This window comes from Erythrolamprus reginae, chromosome 3 (genome assembly GCF_031021105.1).
Source record: "Erythrolamprus reginae isolate rEryReg1 chromosome 3, rEryReg1.hap1, whole genome shotgun sequence".
Classification (NCBI taxonomy): Eukaryota; Metazoa; Chordata; class Lepidosauria; order Squamata; family Dipsadidae; genus Erythrolamprus; species Erythrolamprus reginae.
In genome coordinates, this window is record NC_091952.1 from 232,984,498 (window position 1) to 233,005,820 (window position 21,323).

General features: G+C 39.0%; 1 protein-coding gene across 1 annotated transcript in view; it reads right to left on the reverse strand.

Moving 5' to 3' along the window:
• The window catches only part of ANGPT1 (angiopoietin 1), a 185,700-nt gene extending 169,074 nt beyond the window's left edge, over positions 1 to 16,626 (reverse strand). The window contains exon 1 of the mRNA XM_070748213.1: positions 16,222 to 16,626. Within this exon, the coding sequence (XP_070604314.1) occupies positions 16,222 to 16,518 (297 nt within the window). The 5' untranslated portion in view covers positions 16,519 to 16,626. The remainder of the gene's footprint in view (positions 1 to 16,221) is intronic.
• Between the last annotated feature and the right edge of the window lie 4,697 nt (positions 16,627 to 21,323).

The window sequence follows — 21,323 nt, forward strand, 5'->3', positions numbered from 1 at the left end:
GGATTTGAGATTTGCTTTTTGTTTGTGAAAAAGCTTTTTCTTATAACCACTTGCATATACATTCATGTGTTTCAATTGCTGCCAAATCTGTTGGTTCTTACCAACAGTTTCCATGTTGGGCATCCCAAGACCCATTGCGGGCATTTTGAATTATCTCTGTGGGTTTGTGGTATTTGAAGAAATAAAGCCTTTAACAACTTTCAACCACATGAATGGAAGAAAAAAATATTTAATGTTAAAAGCAGCCAGCTATTTTATTTTGGAAGACCAACTGCATTGATTTGGGGGCTGTCGGCAAGGGGAGGGGGATGCTTATTCTATCATAGCAATCATTGACAGCCTGTTTTTCTTCTTGGCTAAGTATCTCATGGCATTAAGGGAAAATCTAATTCCTTACCCTTTCATAATGACAGTTGCACCATGGGGAAACTTTTTTCTAAGCCAGAAGACAACAATGCTTTGCTTTGCTTGTTTTTCAAGCGCAGTAGAACAGTCTGTGCTTTTTGTACAGAATCACCCAGTTCCACTCCTAACATCTTCAAATCAAACTAAGAATGAGCCACTGATATTGAAGGACTTTATTAGAAAACTAGGAGTGGTAATATAAATCAAAAGATCCAGTAAGAGAGAAAGTAGGTCAATAATTTCAGTAGAGTAAAATATTCATAGGAATGAGAGGAAATGGCATAATTCTGCATACCCTCACATTTAATTGTTCTTAAAGTTTATAGGCTCCAGTTAACATTCAGATGGACACTTGTAGCTCACAAGAAGGGTTTGTGCTAAAAAAGAAATGCCCATAAAAATAACACATTGAAGTATTTGTAAAAATACTTTTTAGAAAGCCTTGCTTGCAAAAGAAAAATATACTAGGCAAACTGACCCAGAGAATAAAATACAAATGTGCATAGCACTGCCAGGGTTCTTTTTGCATCCAATTTCGCCTTTAAACAAACAAACAAAACACTGAAACTGACATGAAGAGGACTAAATCAAAAGTTTATGATCCGATTAGGAAAGTAACCAAAATTGATATATGTCTTTGTTACTGGAACTAAGTCAAGAAAGCCTAAAGCATAGATCAGTACTAGAGGCAGGGATGGGTTCTAACTTACCTTGCTGCCAATTTGCTTCCACCTGCTGAAAACAAGATGGCAACACATGTGCAATGCCAGAATAAAAAATTGGAAAAATACTCCGCACAAAATGTTTTTATCCCAAAAATTCAAAAAAAAAGATGGTGGCATCCATGGACCGACACCATCCGAACAGTTCCATGACATTATTGTGACATCGCCAATGGGTTGCTACCAGTTTGAACCTCCAGATTGTTTCAGCCTCAAGATCGGCTGAAAACGCCTCTGCCAATCGCAAAAACGGCACTCCGCCAGGCGTCGCCGCCCGGCTGTAATCTTCTGAAACAGCCGGGTGCTTCTCGGCGGCCTCCGGAACCCAAACCCGAACTTTTGCCAAACTTCCGGGTTCAGCATTCAAGAGAATGCCGAGAAGCCCCCCGGCTGTTTCAGAAGGTAACAGCCGGGCGGCAGCACTTCTCGGCAGCTTCCCGAACCCGAAAAGTTCGGGTTTGGGTTTGGGAGAACGCCGAGAAGCCCCCCGGCTGTTTTAAAAGGTGACAGCTGGGCTGCGGCGCCCAGCAGAGCACTTTTTTGTGATCTGGGGTGGGTTCGTAAGTCGAAAAAAGTTCGTATGAAGAGGCAAAAAATTTCCGAACCCCCGGTTTGTATCTCGAAATGTTCGTATCACAGGGGGTTCATATCACGAGGTACCTCTGTACTCAGAGCCATGGGGGCGAGCATACAACACAGTTCCACCTTAGCAGCCCACCTCTGCATATCACCATATAAAATTAGAATTAAAATATTAAAGTTGTCCCATCTACACAATTTTTCAATGTTTTAATCAGTGGTTGATTTGGTCTGGCCCTGAACAACTTCTTTATGATATTGTATAACAGTGTGTAACTCATAGAGGCTCTTCTCAGTAATGCAACAGACACAAATAACATATGATATAAAGTGTGAGTGAATGTGAGGGTGATACTGCTCATTATATTTGAAAGTGTAAGTATCAGCTCTTCAACTCAGATATTTGGAGCAAATGACATTACAGTGGTACCTCTACCTAAGAACATCTCTACTTAAAAACTTTTCTAGATAAAAACCAGGTGTTCAAAAAAAGGTTGCCTCTACTCATGAACCATTTTCCACTTACAAACCCAAGCCTCTGAAGCTGTAACTGGAAAAGGCTGGGAGAAGCCTCCATGGGGCCTCTCTAGGATTCTCCAGGGAGGAAACAGGGCTGGAAAAGGCAGGGAGAAGCCTCCATGGGGCCTCTCTAGGAATCTCCTGGGAGGAAACAGGACCTCCACCCTCCCTGTGGTTTCCCCAATTGCAGCCATTATTTGCTTTTACATTGATTCCTATGGGAAAAATTGCTTCTTCTCACAACTTTTCTACTTAAGAACCTGGTCACGGAATGAATTAAGTTCATAAGTGGAGGTACTACTGTATTTTTAAAAATACCAAAAAAAAAATGCCTACTTGCCTCACCAGACAAAATAATCTTGTAAAGCTTATCATAAGGCTCCTATTACTTACGAAAGAATTACTTATCATTTAGGAAAGTAATCTATTGTTTACCTTCCTATTAACCAAAGAATTTTTGATGCTCGGGATACCTTGTTTTATAACACACAATCATTTTGATTCTAGAGCAGGATGGCAAATGCTTATTCTGGTAGGGTTGCAACTCAGCATGTGAAGAAAAATCAGATGATAAAGCAGTCATACTGAAGAAAGGATAATACCACCAGAGATGTAGCAGAGACAGCATGGTGGAAAAAGCTCTGAAAATCTTAAAGTACCGGTAGGTGATATTGCTGTAGAAGATTTGTTAGGTTGGGATAAGAGAAAAATGTAAAGGTTATAATGCTCACTTCATATCTGAGCTAGGGCTCATATAATCAAGCCACATTGACAGAGAATTAAGGGGAATTGATGAATTAGGCTGGGATATTTACTGAAACTTTCTGTAGCTAGTAATTTTGCACAATTCATATGGGAATGTTAGCTATTATTTTATGTTGTATATCTATTATGTGAAATATTAACTCATTCAACCTTTGTTCTGTTCTTTTAGTTGTATCCATAATTGTCCACAAACTGACTTTAGATTAATGATATTGCTAAACGCCATAGTTTCCTGACTTGGAATACAGTACAGTGATACCTCGTCTTACAAAGGCCTCGTCATACAAACTTTTCGAGATACAAACCCGGGGTTTAAGATTTTTTTGCCTCTTCTTACAAACTATTTTCACCTTACAAACCCACCGCCGCAGCTGGGATGCCCCGCCTCCAGACTTCCGTTGCCAGCGAAGCACCCATTTTTGTGCTGCTGGGATTTCCCTGAGGCTCCCCTCCATGGGAAACCTCACCTCCAGACTTCTGTGTTTTTGTGATGCTGCAGGGGAATCCCAGCAGGGGAATCCCAGCAGCGCAAAAACGGGCGCTTCGCTGGCAACAGAAGTCTGGTGGTGGGGTTTCCCAGTGAGGGGAGCCTCAGTGAAATCGCAGCATCGCAAAAACACAGAGGTCCAGAGGTGGGGTTTCCCATGGAGGGGAGCCTCAGGGGAATCCCAGCAGCACAAAATCGGGCACTTCGGCTGGCAAAAGGGGTGAATTTTGGGCTTGCACGCATTAATCGCTTTTCCATTGATTCCTATGGGAAACGTTGTTTTGTCTTACAAACTTTTCACCTTAAGAACCTCATCCCGGAACCAATTAAGTTTGTAGGACAACGTATCACTGTATTTAGAGATTCCTAGTACTGCCCTCTAAGCATAACTTCCACTTTAACTTCTTTCCCTACATAGCAGCAAATTCTTCTTTCCCTTAAACGTTTAACAAGTCCACACCATGGCAGTGCCAAGAACACTAAGAAATGCATGGTTGACCCACCATGTCAACAAAAAAATAAAGAAAGAGTGAAGGGAAAGCAGGGGTTCATAGAGTGAAAGGTGAAGAGGCTGATTCACAATATGCTGTGCATCATTAGAAATTAAATGAGGCCTGTAGAATATTTATTATTAGAAAAGATTGTTCTCCAGTGCCTTAAAAAATAGGAAGAGTTTATTCTGGGAAATTATTGAGTATCCATAGGGATAAGCATCAACATGAGAAAATGAAGGCTACAATGTCATGACCCATGATCAAAAACAAAACATTTGCTTTCGCAATGTGCATTATGAATATGTCTTGTTATTTCCTTCACTTTACCATTCTATGGACTGTGCTGGCAGCTTAGAACACCAGGACCATCCTGGGAATACTTGAGAGCATTACAATCCTCTTTCCCATTGGCCAGCCAGACTGAAATAGCCATTCCGGAAGTCAGTGCAAGGGGTGTTCCATGTCCCCAAGCCTTAGCCTCTTTCCTGTAGTGGAGAAGTTGCTAGAATAGAATAGATAGAATAGAATTCTTTATTGACCAAGTGTGATTGGACACACATGGAATTTGTCTTGGTGAATATGCTCTCAGCGTACATAAAAGAAAAAGATAGATTTGTCAAGAATCATGTAGTACAACACTTAATGATTGTCTAGGGGTCAAATAAGCAATGAAGAAACAATAAATATTAATAGAAATTATTATTATTATTATTTATTAGATTTGGATGCCGCTCCTCTCCGTAGACTCGGGGCAGCTACAAATCTAATACAAATCTTAGGATACAAGCAACAAGTTACAGTCATACAGTCCTAAGTGAGAGGAAAAGGATGATAGGAATATTGAGGAAAAAAACTAGTAGAAATTGAAGTGCAGACTTAGTAAAAAGTTTGACAGTGTTGAGGAAATTGTTTATTTAGTAGAGTGATGGCGTTCAGGGAAAAAAACTATTCTTGTGTCTAGTTGTCTTGGTGTGCAGTGAAGTTTTGAGGGTAGGAGCTGAAACGGTTTATGTCCAGGATGCGAGGGGTCAGTAAATATTTTCACTGCCCTCTTTTTGACTCGTGCACAATGGAAGGCAAGTTGGCAGCAATTGTTTTTTCTGGTGCCATCTCTCCAACCTGTCCTGGAGGGCTAGCAAGCAAAATGAAAGAATTGTTGGATTTATGGGATGATTAGTTTATCGAAGACTGGGCTCGTCTTAAGCTAAATCTAACTCCTTTAATTAATTGGCTAAGTGATCGATTTTTGAAATTTCTATCACAGACTGACCTACTAATGTGTTGTGGTAATGGGGCCAATTATGGGTGGCTGCCCCCATGGGGAGGGACGCAGTGGGGCTAGTAAATTTATGCACTATTTATTGAATACTTAACAGGGGTTTTTTTTGCTATTCCTTCTTTGGTACTTTAGTATGATCCTTAATTACTTTTAAAATAGGAAATAATTAAATAGTGTGTTTTTACCCATAAACGCTTTAACCCTGCTATTCTGTTCGAAAAAACTCCCTAATCTTATGTTCCCGGGTCTATTTGACCCGGACTGCAAATTGATCATTTTAGGTACTTATATTTGGTCTTTTTGAAAGCTTTTTTCACCTGGAAACAGGTTTGAACATTTCTGCACACAATAGAATGAAAATTGAACTGAAAAAATTAATCCTTATTGGTTTATTTTGCACATAAATGTGCCTCCCCCCATTTTTGTGAAAGTTTTTTCAATTTATGGATAGTTTTGCTTGCAAAATCCATTCTATTTTACTAAAGTTGGTGTGGGATTGGTAGCATGAACATTTCTGCACACAATGATATGAAAATTGAACTGGAAAAATTGATGCATATTGGTTTATTTTGCACATAAATGGGCCCCCATGCTTATACTCAAATAGGCTTATACTCGAGTAGACAATATGGTTTTATATTCAAAAATAAACCAATAAGAATCTTTTTTTTCCAGTTCATTTCTATTTTTCTTATGTTCAGGATTGTTTCAAAAGGATATTCCAAATATTTCTAGCCAAATATGTATAAAAAGTGACAATAATGGCACACAGTAAGGCCGAGGGGGGGTGGCCCTTTTGTGGCAAAAATAAACCAATAAGAACCATTTTTTTCAGTTCATTTATATTTTTCTTATGTTCAGGACTGTTCAATTTAGTATATCAAACCTTTTGGGGGGAAATTCCTTAGGGATTTGTAGCCTTAAAAAATATAAATTGACACAAAATTCAGAAAGGATGGGGGGAGGGTTTTTTTGATCAAAATAAAAATATAAGTCTCAATTTTTCCAGTTCAATTTTCATATCATTATGTTCATAAATGTTCAAACTAGTTTTCCAGTTGAAAAAGTTTTCAAAAAGATCAACTTCAAGTACCTAAAAAAAATCGTTTTGGTCCAGTCATATACGAACAGAAACAGACTCGAAGTGATGATTTTGTTTTGCCCAGAAAACAATTAGCCACCACCCCAAAAATAATTTTTTTGATGATCAGCATTGTTAAATTGAGTAAATGAATGCCTAAGACTTTAAAGAATATTTTGGATTTGGAGCATAAAAAAATAAAAAGTGAAAATGGTTGCAAGCAGCCATGGGGGGGGGGGCTTATTTCTGATGTTAAAAAACCAGTAAGAATCATTTTTTTCAGTTCCTTTCTATTTTTCTTATATTCAGAAATGTTCAAGCTACCAATCCCACACCAACTTCAGTAAAATAGAATGCATTTTGCAAGCAAAACTATCCATAAATTGGAAAAACCTTCACAAAAACGGGGGGGCATGGATTATAGCAGCAAAATAAACCAATAAGATTTACTTTTTTCATTTCAATTTTCATATCATTGTGTGCAGAAATGTTCAGACTACTTTCCAAGTGAAAAAAGCTTTCAAAAAGACTAAACATAAGCACTGCAAATGAAGAGTTTTCGCTCCGGGTCAGGGTGACCCGGGAACAGAAGAAGTGTAGAAACATAGAAACATAGAAACATAGAAACATAGAAGACTGACGGCAGAAAAAGACCTCTTGGTCCATCTAGTCTGCCCTTTTACTATTTCCTGTATTTTATCTTAGGATGGATATATGTTTATCCCAGGCATGTTTAAATTCAGTTACTGTGGATTTCCCAACCACGTCTGCTGGAAGTTTGTTCCAAGGATCTACTACTCTTTCAGTAAAATAATATTTTCTCATGTTGCCTTTGATCTTTCCCCCAACTAACTTCAGATTGTGTCCCCTTGTTCTTGTGTTCACTTTCCTGTTAAAAACACTTCCCTCCTGAACCCTATTTAACCCTTTAACATATTTAAATGTTTCGATCATGTCCCCCCCTTTTCCTTCTGTCTTCCAGACTATACAGATTGAGTTCATTCAGTCTTTCCTGATACGTTTTATACTTAAGACCTTCCACCATTCTTGTAGCCCGTCTTTGGACCCGTTCAATTTTGTCAATATCTTTTTGTAGGTGAGGTCTCCAGAACTGAACACAGTACTCCAAATGTGGTCTCACCAGCGCTCTATATAAGGGGATCACAATCTCCCTCTTCCTGCTTGTTATACCCCTAGCTATGCAGCCAAGCATCATACTTGCCTTTCCTACCGCCCGACCACACTGTTCACCCATTTTGAGACTGTCAGAAATCACTACCCCTAAATCCTTCTCTTCTGAAGTTTTTGCTAACACAGAACTGCCAATGCAATACTCAGATTTAGGATTCCTTTTCCCCAAGTGCATTATTTTACATTTGGAAACATTAAACTGCAGTTTCCATTGCTTTGACCATTTATCTAGTAACGCTAAATCATTTACCATATTACAGACCCCTCCAGGAATATCAACCCTATTGCACACTTTAGAGTCATCGGCAAATAGGCAAACCTTCCCTACCAAACCTTCCCCTATGTCACTCACAAACATATTAAAAAGAATAGGACCCAGAACAGACCCTTGTGGCACACCGCTTGTAACCTGACTCTGCTCAGAATACTCGCCATTAACAATAACTCTCTGATGTCTATGCTTCAGCCAGCTTGAAATCCACTGAACTATCCAGGGATTAAGTCCAATCTTCACTAATTTATCTATCAGCTCTTTATGTGGAACCGTATCAAAGGCTTTGCTGAAGTCCAGATAGGCAATATCCACGGCACCACCTTGATCCAACACCTTTGTGACATAGTCAAAGAACTCAATGAGATTAGTCTGACACGATTTGCCTTCAGTAAAGCCATGCTGATTTGGGTCCAATAAGTTATTGTTTTTTAGATGCTGATTTATCCTCTTTTTGAGTAGAGTCTCCATCATTTTAACTACAACTGATGTCAAGCTAACTGGCCTGTAGTTACCAGCTTCTTCTCTACTGCCCTTCTTGTGGATAGGCACAACACTGGCCATTCTCCAATCCTCAGGAACATCTCCTGTTAACAGGGATTTGTTAAACAAATCAGTCAGGGGGGTAGCAATGATAGATCTGAGTTCTTTAAGAACTCTGGGGTGGATGCCATCTGGACCCATTGCCTTATTTATCTTTAATCTTTCAAGTTCTTCTAAGACATCGGCTTCTAAGATCACTGGAGCTGAATCCGTACAGCTGGAAGCAATGCTATATCCTTCTATAGTATTATTATTATTTTGTAAGGTGTCTTTTGAGAAAACTGAACAGAAGTAGCTATTGAAATGGTCAGCGATCTCCTTATTCCCATCAATGTATGTATTATTCCCGGTACTAAGCTTTGTGATGCTGCAGTTTTTCTTCTTCCTATCACTAATATATCTGAAGAAGGTTTTATCCCCCTTGTAACTTTTTTTGCCCAGCAAAAACTAAGCCCCCCACCCCCCAAAAAAAATTCTCATAGAGAGAACCCCTGAAATGATGAAAAGTCATGAAATTTCAAGTTTCAGATATGCAGGGAAATTTTTTTACAGGGACTCAAACATGGCTTCGGGTCACATACGACCCGAACAGAACAGCAGGGTTCACTATCTAGAACTGAACTTTTATAGCAATTAAAGAAAATTGAGCTACTTGCCTAATCTGTTATTGTTCTGTCTGGGTCCTCCCAGACGCCAACACCAACTAAAAAGAGTATCCAGACACACTGGTAAAAGGCAAAGGCAGTTTATATACTGGAAAGCAAACACAGGTAACAAAAACTGTTCTTACAGACAGGAACACGATGAAGCTTCACAGAGGTTTCATGAAGGCTAGGCAATAAAACAGGATTCTTGCTGGCAAAAACAACACTGGAGATAATAAAACCCATGCCTCCCCCAAGTCTTTCAGCCTTCTAGGCCACAAGCCAAGATCAGAGACGCCAAGAATCGAAGCAAGGTCACAGGACTCCCAGTTGATAACTCTCCACAAGACTGTAAGGGCGGGCCTGCCTTTTCAACCCTGCTGAGGAGAACCACACCCAAACCCAGCTGTTGCCAATTCAGGGATGGAAATACCTTGCTAATTGGCCCCTTCTTTGAGCTGCACGTCTCTGCCTCATGTCTATTATAGCCTGTGTGTCTTCATCCAATGAATCCAGGCTACTAGCTGGGGAGAGCCCCCCCCCCGGGGGTCTCAGGCTGCTCTCCCTCCTCCTCTTCCTGACATTCCTCTCCCCCATCTGCCTGGTCCTCCCCCTCCTGGTCACTGTCCTCCTCCTCTGGGCATGGATCCGGCAGAGCTCCAGCCAGTCCCTGAGGAGCCTCAGGCTGAATCACAACAGTTATCATACTGAACCTTTTGGGTTCAATACAAAACCTTAAAATGTTATTGTGCTCCTCAACAAATAATGCTGTCTATCATTTGTCTTTTTTGTGACTATTAAAATAAGGTGACTTAATCAACTGAAAAAGAGTCCAAGCACCTATTTGAAAACTTATCTTGGTCAGTAAGCAACTCCCACCCAGTCACATGACCTTTAAGCCACCCCGATCACATGATTGTCAAGCCACTCCCATAAAATAAGCCACGCCCACACCATGGCAGTAAAACATTTGGCAACCCATCACTGAATGGAGCCACTATTTATCAAAGGGTACTTAAAGGATAAAATAGGGAATTCACTCTACAGCAACCTGAACTCTTTAGTTGAAAGTACATATGAAAAGGACAGATAGATAGTCAGGCAAGATAAATAATGAGGCATGGTGAGAAAAAAAATGTCACACAAGAAAAATTAAGATGTCCTTCAGATGTCTGTACTGACATTCTGAGGGCAGAGTGATACTATAGGAAATAAGTGGTATAGCAGTGAAAGAAAGACCAGATTGCACAGGATTCATGTTGTCACCAAGCATGTTGTAACTTTGCACAACATGGTTAATGTCTTAAAAGTCTAAACCCAATTTTATATTCACACAATATATGTCACAAAGCACTGTTATTTTGCATAACATGATTAAATATATTAATAGTGTAATCAAATTTTGTGTTCACACAATATGTCATAAAGCAGCACTGTAACTTTGCATAACATGATTACATGTCTTAAAAGTCACACAATACGCATCACAAAACATTGTAATTTTGCATAACATGGTTAAATGTCTTAAAAGTATGAACCTGTTATGTTCACACAGTATAATGAACTAGCTCTACAATGAGTTTCACTTAGTCTAAAAATGTGAAAACAAAACTAAGCTAACGCTAAGTATACATGGGACCACTAGACCTTTAACTGACTAAGTTAAGTCAGTTATATTCTATTACTCACATGGGAGTCTGATTTCCTCCACAATCATAACAGCACTGACCCACCATTTCCCTTATTAAATATATTAAACAGATTCAGTTAAAAAAATGTAAGGGCAGAATCATAAGTGAATATTATACTATGTATATATGTTTTTAATGTCCAGTTAATCAAGAATCTTTTTTTTACATTTTCACAGGGATGTCACCAAATTTAAAGTGAAGGTAAAAAAATTAACCAAGGGCCAGAGTGCAATCATAGTAATATATACCATCTTCAATAGCACTGGGAAATAATCCTGTCTGCAACCCTGAAGAGCCACTGCTGGTCTGTGCAGATGGGAGGTAGACAACCTATTGCCCTCCAGATGTTTTGGATCACATCTCCCATTCGCTATAATCAACACAGACATTAATCAGATGATATGAAAGCAGTCCAAGACTTCCATAGGAAATTATGTATCCTAATCTAATGGTAGAAAATTGTGATTTTTATATTCCCCATTTCCTTATTTTAATCTATCCATTTTTCATGTTAGTATAACTCAATCAGTATCTAAAACACCATCTCCCAAATTAGATCTATCCAAATATGTTGGACTTCAACTCCTATCATTCCCATCCAGCAGAGGACATATGGGAATTGAAATTTGTTACATCTGGAAGACACCAGGATAGGAAAAGGATAAATGGATACCATACAAACATCTGCACAGTTGTGAAGTTATTTGTGGTTCTATTGGTACCATACATTTGGGTTAGTTCAGCATGGGAAAAAAAGGCTGAAATATTGCCAAGCTAAAAATTTTCAGACAGTTCTTCTTTGACAAAGTTTAAACACTGAAATTACAACCTAAGCATTTCAACTCTGCACAACAGCCAGTTATTGCAAGAAATTAAAACAACAGTATGTGGTCTGTTTAATGCTGTTAGAACAAACATGGCAGATATGAAACCCAGGGTTAAACAGTGGAGAAAGTTATCCTTGTTAAAATAAATACTTTGAAGAAAAGCTGTAAATATGTTTACCGGGAATCTTCTTGTAGTTTTGGCAAAAGGAGTTGATTGTTGCTAAACTGAATGGTTTTCTAGCCAATCATATCAACATTAATAATGGGATATGCAAATTTCATTGGATAAACACTAATACATAATTATTTACAGTCAGACAAAGAAATTTTCAGGGAAATTTGATTTGAGTTGATAGTTCAGTGTAAGAAGAGTTTTCAGATATTTCTTTTTCTTTTTCCAGCATGGGAACTTTTCTTTTTTAAAAAAAACCATTAAGATACATTTCTTCTCAATTAGCTAAACTAATATCCTTATAATGTCAGCTTACCCCTTAAACATGCTCCAATCTGTAAAGATTGTGCTTTGTGTGTGTGTGTGTGTGTGCATGTATATTTATGACATGTTCTGATACTAAACAGTTTTAATGAATGTGATATATTACAGCAACAGCTCAAAAACACAGATGGATGCAAACATTGTGCAATGCTGCATATGTGTGTGATATATATCAATTGATGTCTTGGATGACAGCCACAGAAGTAGCAATGTTTCTCATTTACTGATCTGCAGCAATGTATTTTCAAATAGAACATTACTAGAAATGACAGCTTTAAAAAGTCACTCAGGAATATAAATCTAAACTTCAATGCATTTCATGTTTTCAGTCACACATTCTTTGCTATTAAAATTAATGTCCTGTATTGATAGCAACAATGAAATAAATAAACCAGGATTTGACAGCTGAAGGCTACAGAGATACCTGCAACACTCAAGCAACTTTTTCAGACTTCCAAAGCTACCTATCTTCAAAGTTTCCAAAATATGTCATTCCTGACAACACTCCGCAGTCTGCATTGGTTGCCGATCAATTTCCGGTCACAATTCAAAGTGTTGGTTATGACCTATAAAGCCCTTCATGGCACCGGACCAGAATATCTCCGGGACCGCCTTCTGCCACACGAATCCCAGCGACCAGTTAGGTCCCACAGAGTTGGCCTTCTCCGGGTCCCGTCAACTAAACAATGTCGTTTGGCGGGACCCAGGGAAAGAGCCTTCTCTGTGGCAGCCCCGACCCTTTGGAACCAACTCCCCCCAGATATCAGAGTTGCCCCCACCCTCCTTGCCTTTCGTAAAGTTCTTAAGACCCATCTCTGTCGTCAGGCATGGGGGAACTGACACATCTCTCCCGGGCCTATACAATTTATACATGGAATGTTTGTGTGTGTGTTTGCTTTTAATAATGGGGTTTTTAGTGTTTTTTTAAATTATTAGATTTGTTTTTTACATTGTTCTTGTTATTGTTGTGAGCCGCCCCGAGTCTACGGAGAGGGGCGGCATACAAATCTAAATAATAATAATAATAATAATAATAATAATAATAATAATAATAATAATAATAATAATAATAATGTAGCCAAAAAGAGATTTAACTTAATTTAGAATAAAAGGACACACACATACACACCCATTTAATCTACCAAACCAAGGGAAAAAATAGAAATATCCTAGTTTCACAATCCTTGAAAATATCACATCTGTAAAATGTTAAGTTGGACCCTGGCATCAAAACTTTATCTCCCCTAGACTATGGAGAAATTGTTATAAAGTACTCAGAGTAGGATAGGAATGACTCATGCTTTCTTCTATGGAATAACGCTGCAGAAAGATATGTGATGTTTATCCACCTGCTAAAGATTTTTAAGGCAATTCAAGGGAAGCCTTTCCTCCACTTTCTAAATTTGGAGAGCCACCGAGGAATGCAAGTCTTGGAGATACAGTTTTGCTGCTAAGTGTCTGTTCATCACCTACTTTCTTTTAAAACACGATGGTCAGCTGCAACTCAAAGGAGCCCACTGCTCTCCAAAGGCTTATTTTTCTGTTTGCAAAGTTCAGAGGCAAAAGAGTGAGCTTAGTTCAGTCCCTAGTGGTCAACTGCAGAACACAAACAATTTGCTAGATGTGATTTTGCAAGGCAGTTCTTTTTGGAAGGGTAGGTTGTGGAGAGGAAAGGGAAAGCACAATCTTATGCCTGGCAGAAAAGTTTGTGCAAACAGCCTCCAATGAATGAATAAATACATGAGTAGACTGCATCACATTTCAAGGTCTCACTCTTTACATGAAAACCTCCTCTTGATAAACTCAGATGTGCAGTTTCAAAGTGCATTCCTGCACATGTTGAATTCACAAAATCACAATGTACTCCCTGTTAGCAACTACTTCACCTTTAACAACAACAACACAAGAGCACGCAATAGATACAAACTAAATGTAAAGCGCTCCAACCTAGATTACAGAAAATATGGTTTCAGCAAAAGAGTGGTCAATGCCTAGAATTCACTACTGGACTCTGTTGTTTCTTCTCCCAATCCCAAAATCTTCAACCTTACATTATCTACAATAGACCTCTCCCTTTTTCTAAGAGGTCTGTAAGGGGTGTGCATAAGTGCACCTTCGTGCCTACCGTTCTTCTCCTAATGTCTTTTTATCTTTTCTATCTCTACTTTATACTCATAATATGTTAAACATACTACAGTACAATACTATACAGTGGTACCTCATGATACGAACCCCTCGTGATACGAACCTGGGGTTTGGAAATTTTTTGCCTCTTCTTACGAACTTTTTTCAGCTTACGAACCCACCGCAGATCGCAAAATGGCGCTCCCCTGGGTGCCGCCACCCGGTTGTCACCTTTTAAAACAGCCGGGGAGCTTCTCGGTGTTCTCCCGAACCGGAACCGGAACCCGAACTGTCACCTTTTAAAACAGCTGGGCGGCGGCGCTTCTCGGCGGCCTCCCGAACGCCGAGAAGCCCCCCCCCACTGTTTTAAAAGGTGACAGCCAGGCGGCGGCGCCCAGCGGAGTGGCATTTTGGGAATTTTTTTTTGGCATGGATTAATCGCTTTTACATTGTTTCCTATGGGAAACAATGTTTCATCTTACGAACGTTTCGCCTTATGAACCTACTTCCAGAACCAATTAGGTTCGTAAGATGAGGTATTACTGTATTTGTATGACAAATAAATAATAATAATTAAAAAATTAGGAGTCACTCTTATGGACTTCCGTGGGACTAATTCCCTCTTATGAAGAGACAAAGGGGATACAATCCACCCTACGGGAACCCATCTCATCAAAGCACGAGAAACTTGAAGTTCTTCCAATTGCTACCTCTATGTGGAAATGAACCACGGCCACCCAACAGCCTTTCAAAAACAAAAGATAGGCAGGCCTATCTTGATATGACTAAAAAATGCATTTTGTCATTTTCAAACGCTTTGAAACGCTTTGACCGGCACAAGGAGAAATGGGCTTCCTCTCTGGGACTTTGTTCATCAGGACAAGAAGAAGTGAATGCAAATCGGTAGGACCAGATTTTGATCACAAGCTTGGAATGAGAAATTTTACAGAGTGACACAGACTGCCTGGGCAGCTGGAGGCTTTCAAATAGAGCTAGAGAGCTTTCTTTCAGGGAGGTCCTCCTATGAGCAGTGGGCTGGACTGGATGACTTCCAACCTACTTCCAACACTAGCGTATTAAGTAAATAGTTACAAGTTTGCCTTCTAAGAATGAAATTCTATGTGCTATTCTCTAGGAGTAGGTCCTATAAACACTCTTTTGGAACCCATTTCTGTGAATGCATCCTGAACATATAGTGTCGCACAGGCTTATTTTTTTTTTAAACATTCATTTCCAGTTTCAGTGAAGACATCATGCACCTCTAATGAAGAGTGTGTGAAATTCACAACACAGAAGAAGTCTCTTAATGTTCATTTAGTTTCTTAGAACTGCCAAAGTGATTGCAAACCAGGTAGGATGGATGAACCACAAGTCCAATTTAAAATATGAGCAGCTCTTAAAATTAGAATTAATTATCAGTTCTCCTGAGTTTTTTTTAATGCTCCTAATTTCACCATAGTTCTAGGCAGATAGGCACAGTGCTTCCTTTCAGCCAAGCATTTCCACTGAAGCATCCATCTAACATTGCTAACATGCAGCAAGTTTTTGCTTGAATGAATCCAAAAATTATAAGAGGAGTCCAACCGTTTATCTCTGTGCTACAATGCACTAAACAGTTAATTTGACTTAAAACCATTCATTTCTGAGTTAGCACAGTGTCAAAGGTTGCTCCAATGATGCTTTCTACTAACCTTTGAAGTTTGCTGTCCAATGCAAGTAACTTAAAAAAAAACACACACACAAAAAGCCTACAGACAAAACATACCAGAGGTATTTCAAATAACATGGAAATCATTCCTAAAACACTTTGTAGAATGTATCTGCTAAGTTACTTAAGTTAACAGTCAGCACATCAAGCTATCCCCCTGGCCATTTAATCATTAGTTATCTCAGCTAAACATCCCTGAATTTCTTTAAATCAGTTTGAAAGCAACGAGCCATCATCTGACATCAAACTTTTGCTGCCACTAATTCTCACCAAACCAATTTTCATGGTGTTCCCAGTTGATGAAGGCAGCGAATGTAACATGTCCATCAGGAGGGTACATACGTCATGCAGGAATCAATACAGGTGTTTGAGCAGCTCCGAATGGAAGAACTTACCTTTTGTAGCCACTGAGTGTAATTCTCCATGACATGCTCCAGCCGCTGCAGTTTCTGGGAGGAGAAATCTGCCTCGATGTGAGGGGCATCCCTTTGCAGGGCATTGGTGTTGTATTGCTCAGAAGAACTTTCACGACAATTCCCATCCTGTTCAGGAAGTATAAAGGTGTAGGTGCACTGTCCATGCTGAATCCGATTATACCTCCGTCCATTGGCCTCTGGAGCCCGGCGTGGACTAGAGCAGTTGATGTGCTTCAGAAGAGAAGCGAGGCACACAAACCAAAATAAAACGGTCATGTTACTAGCCCTCTTCTGTCCTGCCCTTGATACCTTGATCCAAACCTCCTCTCCTCTCCTTTACCTTCCTTTCCTCCCTCCCTCTCTATTTTAAATGTTTGCTTTGCCTTTAAGGATTTCTTTAGGGGATAAAAAGATAAGGAAAAGGGAAGAAGCTTCAGAAAATAATAGTGAGCTTTTCTCTTTTGTTTTGTTTTTTAAAAAAGAAGATTATATCTAAATCTCAATGCTTCCTTAGCTAAAGCAGGAGCAATTTATTGCATAGTAGCGGAGATTTATCGTTTCCTCTCTGTTATACTTCAGCATGCAGTCTCCTGGACTCAGCTGCCCAGGCATAGCCTCCGAGTCTTTCTTCTACTCTAGCCGCCGCTGAACTGCTATTTTGTCGGAGACCTCAGCGTGTTTTATTAAGGTTGTACATTCAAGCCAAGTTGGAAGCTGGCAGCCTTTCACAAGATGACTTGACAGGAATGTGTGTGTGAGTGTGCCGGGGGATGCCTGTTGCATTTGGCAAACAGGGATCGTCTTACAGGCTGGCTCGAAACATGCCCCTCAAACATGTACGCCTGCTTAGCTCCTCCTGTACACAAGAGGACTGAGACCGTCTGCCTAAGCTGAACAAGTCCGACAGTCCACCTTAATAGACTTCCTACTTGGAGACTGAACTATTAAAATGTATTTAGAGGGACCAAGCTGGTTGTAATCCCTCCCCAGTAAACATTAACATACAGACCGCTGCACATGGAAAATATCTATTGCTCTCCTAGAAGGGCTAGGAGACTGCGTGACTCTTTTCACAAATGCTAAATTGGGGAAGGAATGGAGAAATGAAGGAAGACAGGGTGAGATTGCCAGTGCAGTAAGGCTGTTTCTCTTACTTAAAGCACAGAAACTTTGCTATATCAGAGATGTATGCAGTTGAAACAATTCTTAGGGGGGGAAAGTCATTGCAAGGTAATATCTTTGGACGTTGCTAGACTGAAAAAGTGTTTGAATAGTTGATGTGGGAATTTGCAAATTATGATTTTTTTTCCCCTCCATTGATCTTAAGATTTCAAATATGGAGACATTGATAACTTGAACTTTATTGACTTGCATAAATAGGACAGATATACTTTAAGTTTTGGAAACAGCAGTTTCTTCTTGCATGCTATTTTGTATGTGTCTTTTTAAATAGGAGAGATGCTTAAATCTACAATGACAGACCCCCTAATTCCACTTGCAACCAAGTGCCTCCTGCATTGCACAGGATTAGGAGCAAGAAATACTAAGTTTCGCACCCCATCAATAAGCAGCATTATCCCACCATTGCTGTGACAATATACTATAACTTCAGCTTCTAAAATGTTATATTAACATTGTGATGGCTGTATAACACTGTCTCCCCTGGTCCTTATATTAAAACTGTGATGAATGTATGATACACAATGAGATGGATGTGATTTATTTTAAGTATTGGGTTTTTAAGATTGTATTTTAATTAGATTTCTGACATGTTTGCATTAATTTTTGCTGTAAGCCACCTTGAGTCTCAGGAGAAGGGCAGCATAGAAATCAATCAAACAAACAAACAAACCAATCAATCAATCTCCAAACTATGAATGTGGATAGTCTCATACCTTCATTTATTTATTCTCTATATATCTAGATTTGGAGCCCAAAACAAAGTATCTCCCAATTTTATCCCTTAGAACAACCTCTATAACTCATTGGGCTGAGAGACAGTAACCATATCACATATCACAGTGGTTCTCCACCTGGGGATCGGGATCCCTTTGGGGGTCGAATGACCATTTCACAGGGCTCGCCTAAGACCATAGGAAAAGACAAATTTCTCATGGTGTTAGGAACTAAAGCTTCTGTTCTGGCGCCTTGGAACATATTATTACAATCCAGCCCATCAGGTATTTACAGTGAAGATGTCCCTCTGACCTTCCTGCCCATCAGCTTAAAGCTCTTTTTGGAGAATTGGTACTAGACTTATGGTTGGGGGTCACCACAACATGGGGAACTGTATTAAGGGATCGCGGCATTAGAAAGGTTGAGAACCAATGCAATATCAAAACTCCATAATGAGATTCATGATCAGATAGAACACTTCACATATGTAGAACACATGAATCTCAACAACACATTGGGTTGTCGGTAGAGTGTACAACTAATACTACCAACTCATGGTCTGAATTAGGCTATGATTTTTCTGCCACTGGTATTACTTTCTTTTTATCAACATCACAGTATCATGTAGCCAGTTTCATGATGCCATATCTGGTAGTAACCTCTACAAGATATCTATAGATATTCTCAATCATTGAGGTCATAGTTATCTCAAAGATGTTTTTTCAAGAGGCAACTGGACTTCTTTGTTATTTTTTCCTGTGGACATTTTACTTTTCATCCAAGAAGCTTCTTCAGTCTTCAAATTAAAAAAAAATTCTATGAACAATAGCTCAGCAGTGAAATCTACTTATAATAATAATAATAATAATAATAATAATAATAATAATAAACAACTTTTATTTATAGTGCCCTTTTTAACAAAGGGCGTAACAGCATGTTAGCAATAGCACTTTTTAACAGAGCCATCATAATCCGGGTCCTCATTTTACCCAACTCGGAAGGATGGAAAGCTGAGTCAACTTTGAGCTGGTGATGAGATTTGAACTGCTGACCTACAGATCTACAGTCAGCTTTAGTGGCCTGCAGTACTGCACTCTACCCACTGCGCTAGCCTGGCTCCTTTTATTGCAAGCTACTTCTGCTGATCACTGGCTTATCTTCTCTCATCTTCTCTTCAGGTTCAGAAGTGCATGCTTTGTGCATACATGTGTAGGAAGTTAGCATCACTCCCTCTCCTAGAAAAATAAAATATCCTAGGAAATATTAAAAATAGAATATCTCTGTACTATTTTAGACAGAAAAAGACTTACTCTTAGTAGTCCCCACTTTTGTCAATGTGCCATCAGGAAATTGCCCAGCTCACCCGCCAGTGTGTGGACCAGTCTATCCTACATAACAAAGATCTACCTCCTTCAGACAGAGCCATATTAGGGATTACCCAGAGCCCTTTAATTACACCATCACCCAGCAAAGATCAGCCAAACCTGAACTCAAAAACACAGCCTTCAGAGTTGGAGTCTGACCACCAATCAGAGTGCATTTCTTATACAGGAACAGGAAATTCTAAAGTGGGGCCCAACAGAGGTTATAAAATCTCAGGAACTCCCAGCACTGTCCTTTTCTTTTCACCTAACATCTGGAAGCATGTGACCCCCCTTTTATGTTCAGGAACTCATGCTATGTGCTCCTATCCACCATTAAATCTTCTTTCTAAGCAACTTTCTATGAGGGGTCTACGGAGTCTACAGAGAGGGGCGGCATACAAATCCAATAAATAAATAAATAAATAAATAAACTTTCATGAATCCAGTGTCTTTTTCCCCACTTGAAACTAAACCCAGAAGGATATTCCTTATAAAAAACGCTTGCTACAATTACGGTATTGCTACAATTACGGTATCTTTACGGTATTGAGTTTGCGGTGTATCTAATCCTGTGAATAGATTCATATGAATATATAGTCAAGTAGATGGGTAGAAACATGTGCTCATTCTATCCAATATGAAAAGGTTCCCAGTTTCATAATTTTTAGAAAGCATCAACTGTTCCAATGCAGAGGACTAATCTCTGAATGTAAACTCATTGAAGTTCCATATTCATTAGGCAGAAATGTCAGATGTCAGAAATGGTATAGGGTCTCTTGTTTGAGAAGAGGTTGGACTAGATAAACTATAAAGTCTCTTCCAATTCTATTAGCCTGTATTTTCCACAAATTGGCTAAGCCCACACTACTCAATTTCATAGAGGAATTTTCAACATCATTTCAATGTTGCAAAATAGCAAAGTTGTTTTCCACAACTGGATCAACTATCAATTAAAGAGTTCTCTGTGTTTGTGTATTTTTAAGCATTTTTTCAAATTATACATTGGAAAATCCCAAACATTCCCCAGTAGTGTTACTGATGCAGCCTCTATAACTGGTATACATTTTCAATAGAACTGTGTAAACAATCAAGCATGTCATTGTTTAGTTTTGCTTTCTGCTTTTCTATTGTAACTATTAGATAAATGATAACCATTTTCTAGTTTTATTAAAAAAAATAGCAAAATCAACTATTTTTTTAAAGAAAGGAAAGGAAATTGTGGCTTAAAATGTTTTTCACCCACAACCTTTAGGTCTCTTAGACACAATTCCACACCAGCTGGCATAACCCCTTTTATAAAATTATATTGAGGGAAGCTTTTATTCCAGGGTTTGTCATCTATCTTATGTTCATTATGGTGCAGAGCTTCAAGACAAGGAAAAGATCCTCCAAATCTCACCAGCTTGTTCAGGTTATTTTGTCAGATCTTGTACAAGTACATAATTTTTGACCATCTTATTGCTTTGAATCTGAATTCAGTTTAAAGCTTCTGAAATTTGATGGAACAATCTGAAAAATAATCATTTATTCCTCTTCCACTTAATAGTTGTCCCTATCACTATGATTTCCCCATTGCATAAGTTTGTAACGTTATTTAGATATGTTATAGGGGTTTTTTTTCCAGGTACCTGTACACTTATTCAAAGACACAATTCGGAATACCTGAAGAGGGGATTAAAATAGGCATCAACTTTATTGACTTTGAGGTGCCAAAGATAATATTGCTCTTCCAAGACATATTAACTTGTTAATGTTGAATTTATGTGCTTCATTGCAGCATTTTAAATTCTCTGGCTGCTGTTTTTGTCTACTTCATTGCAT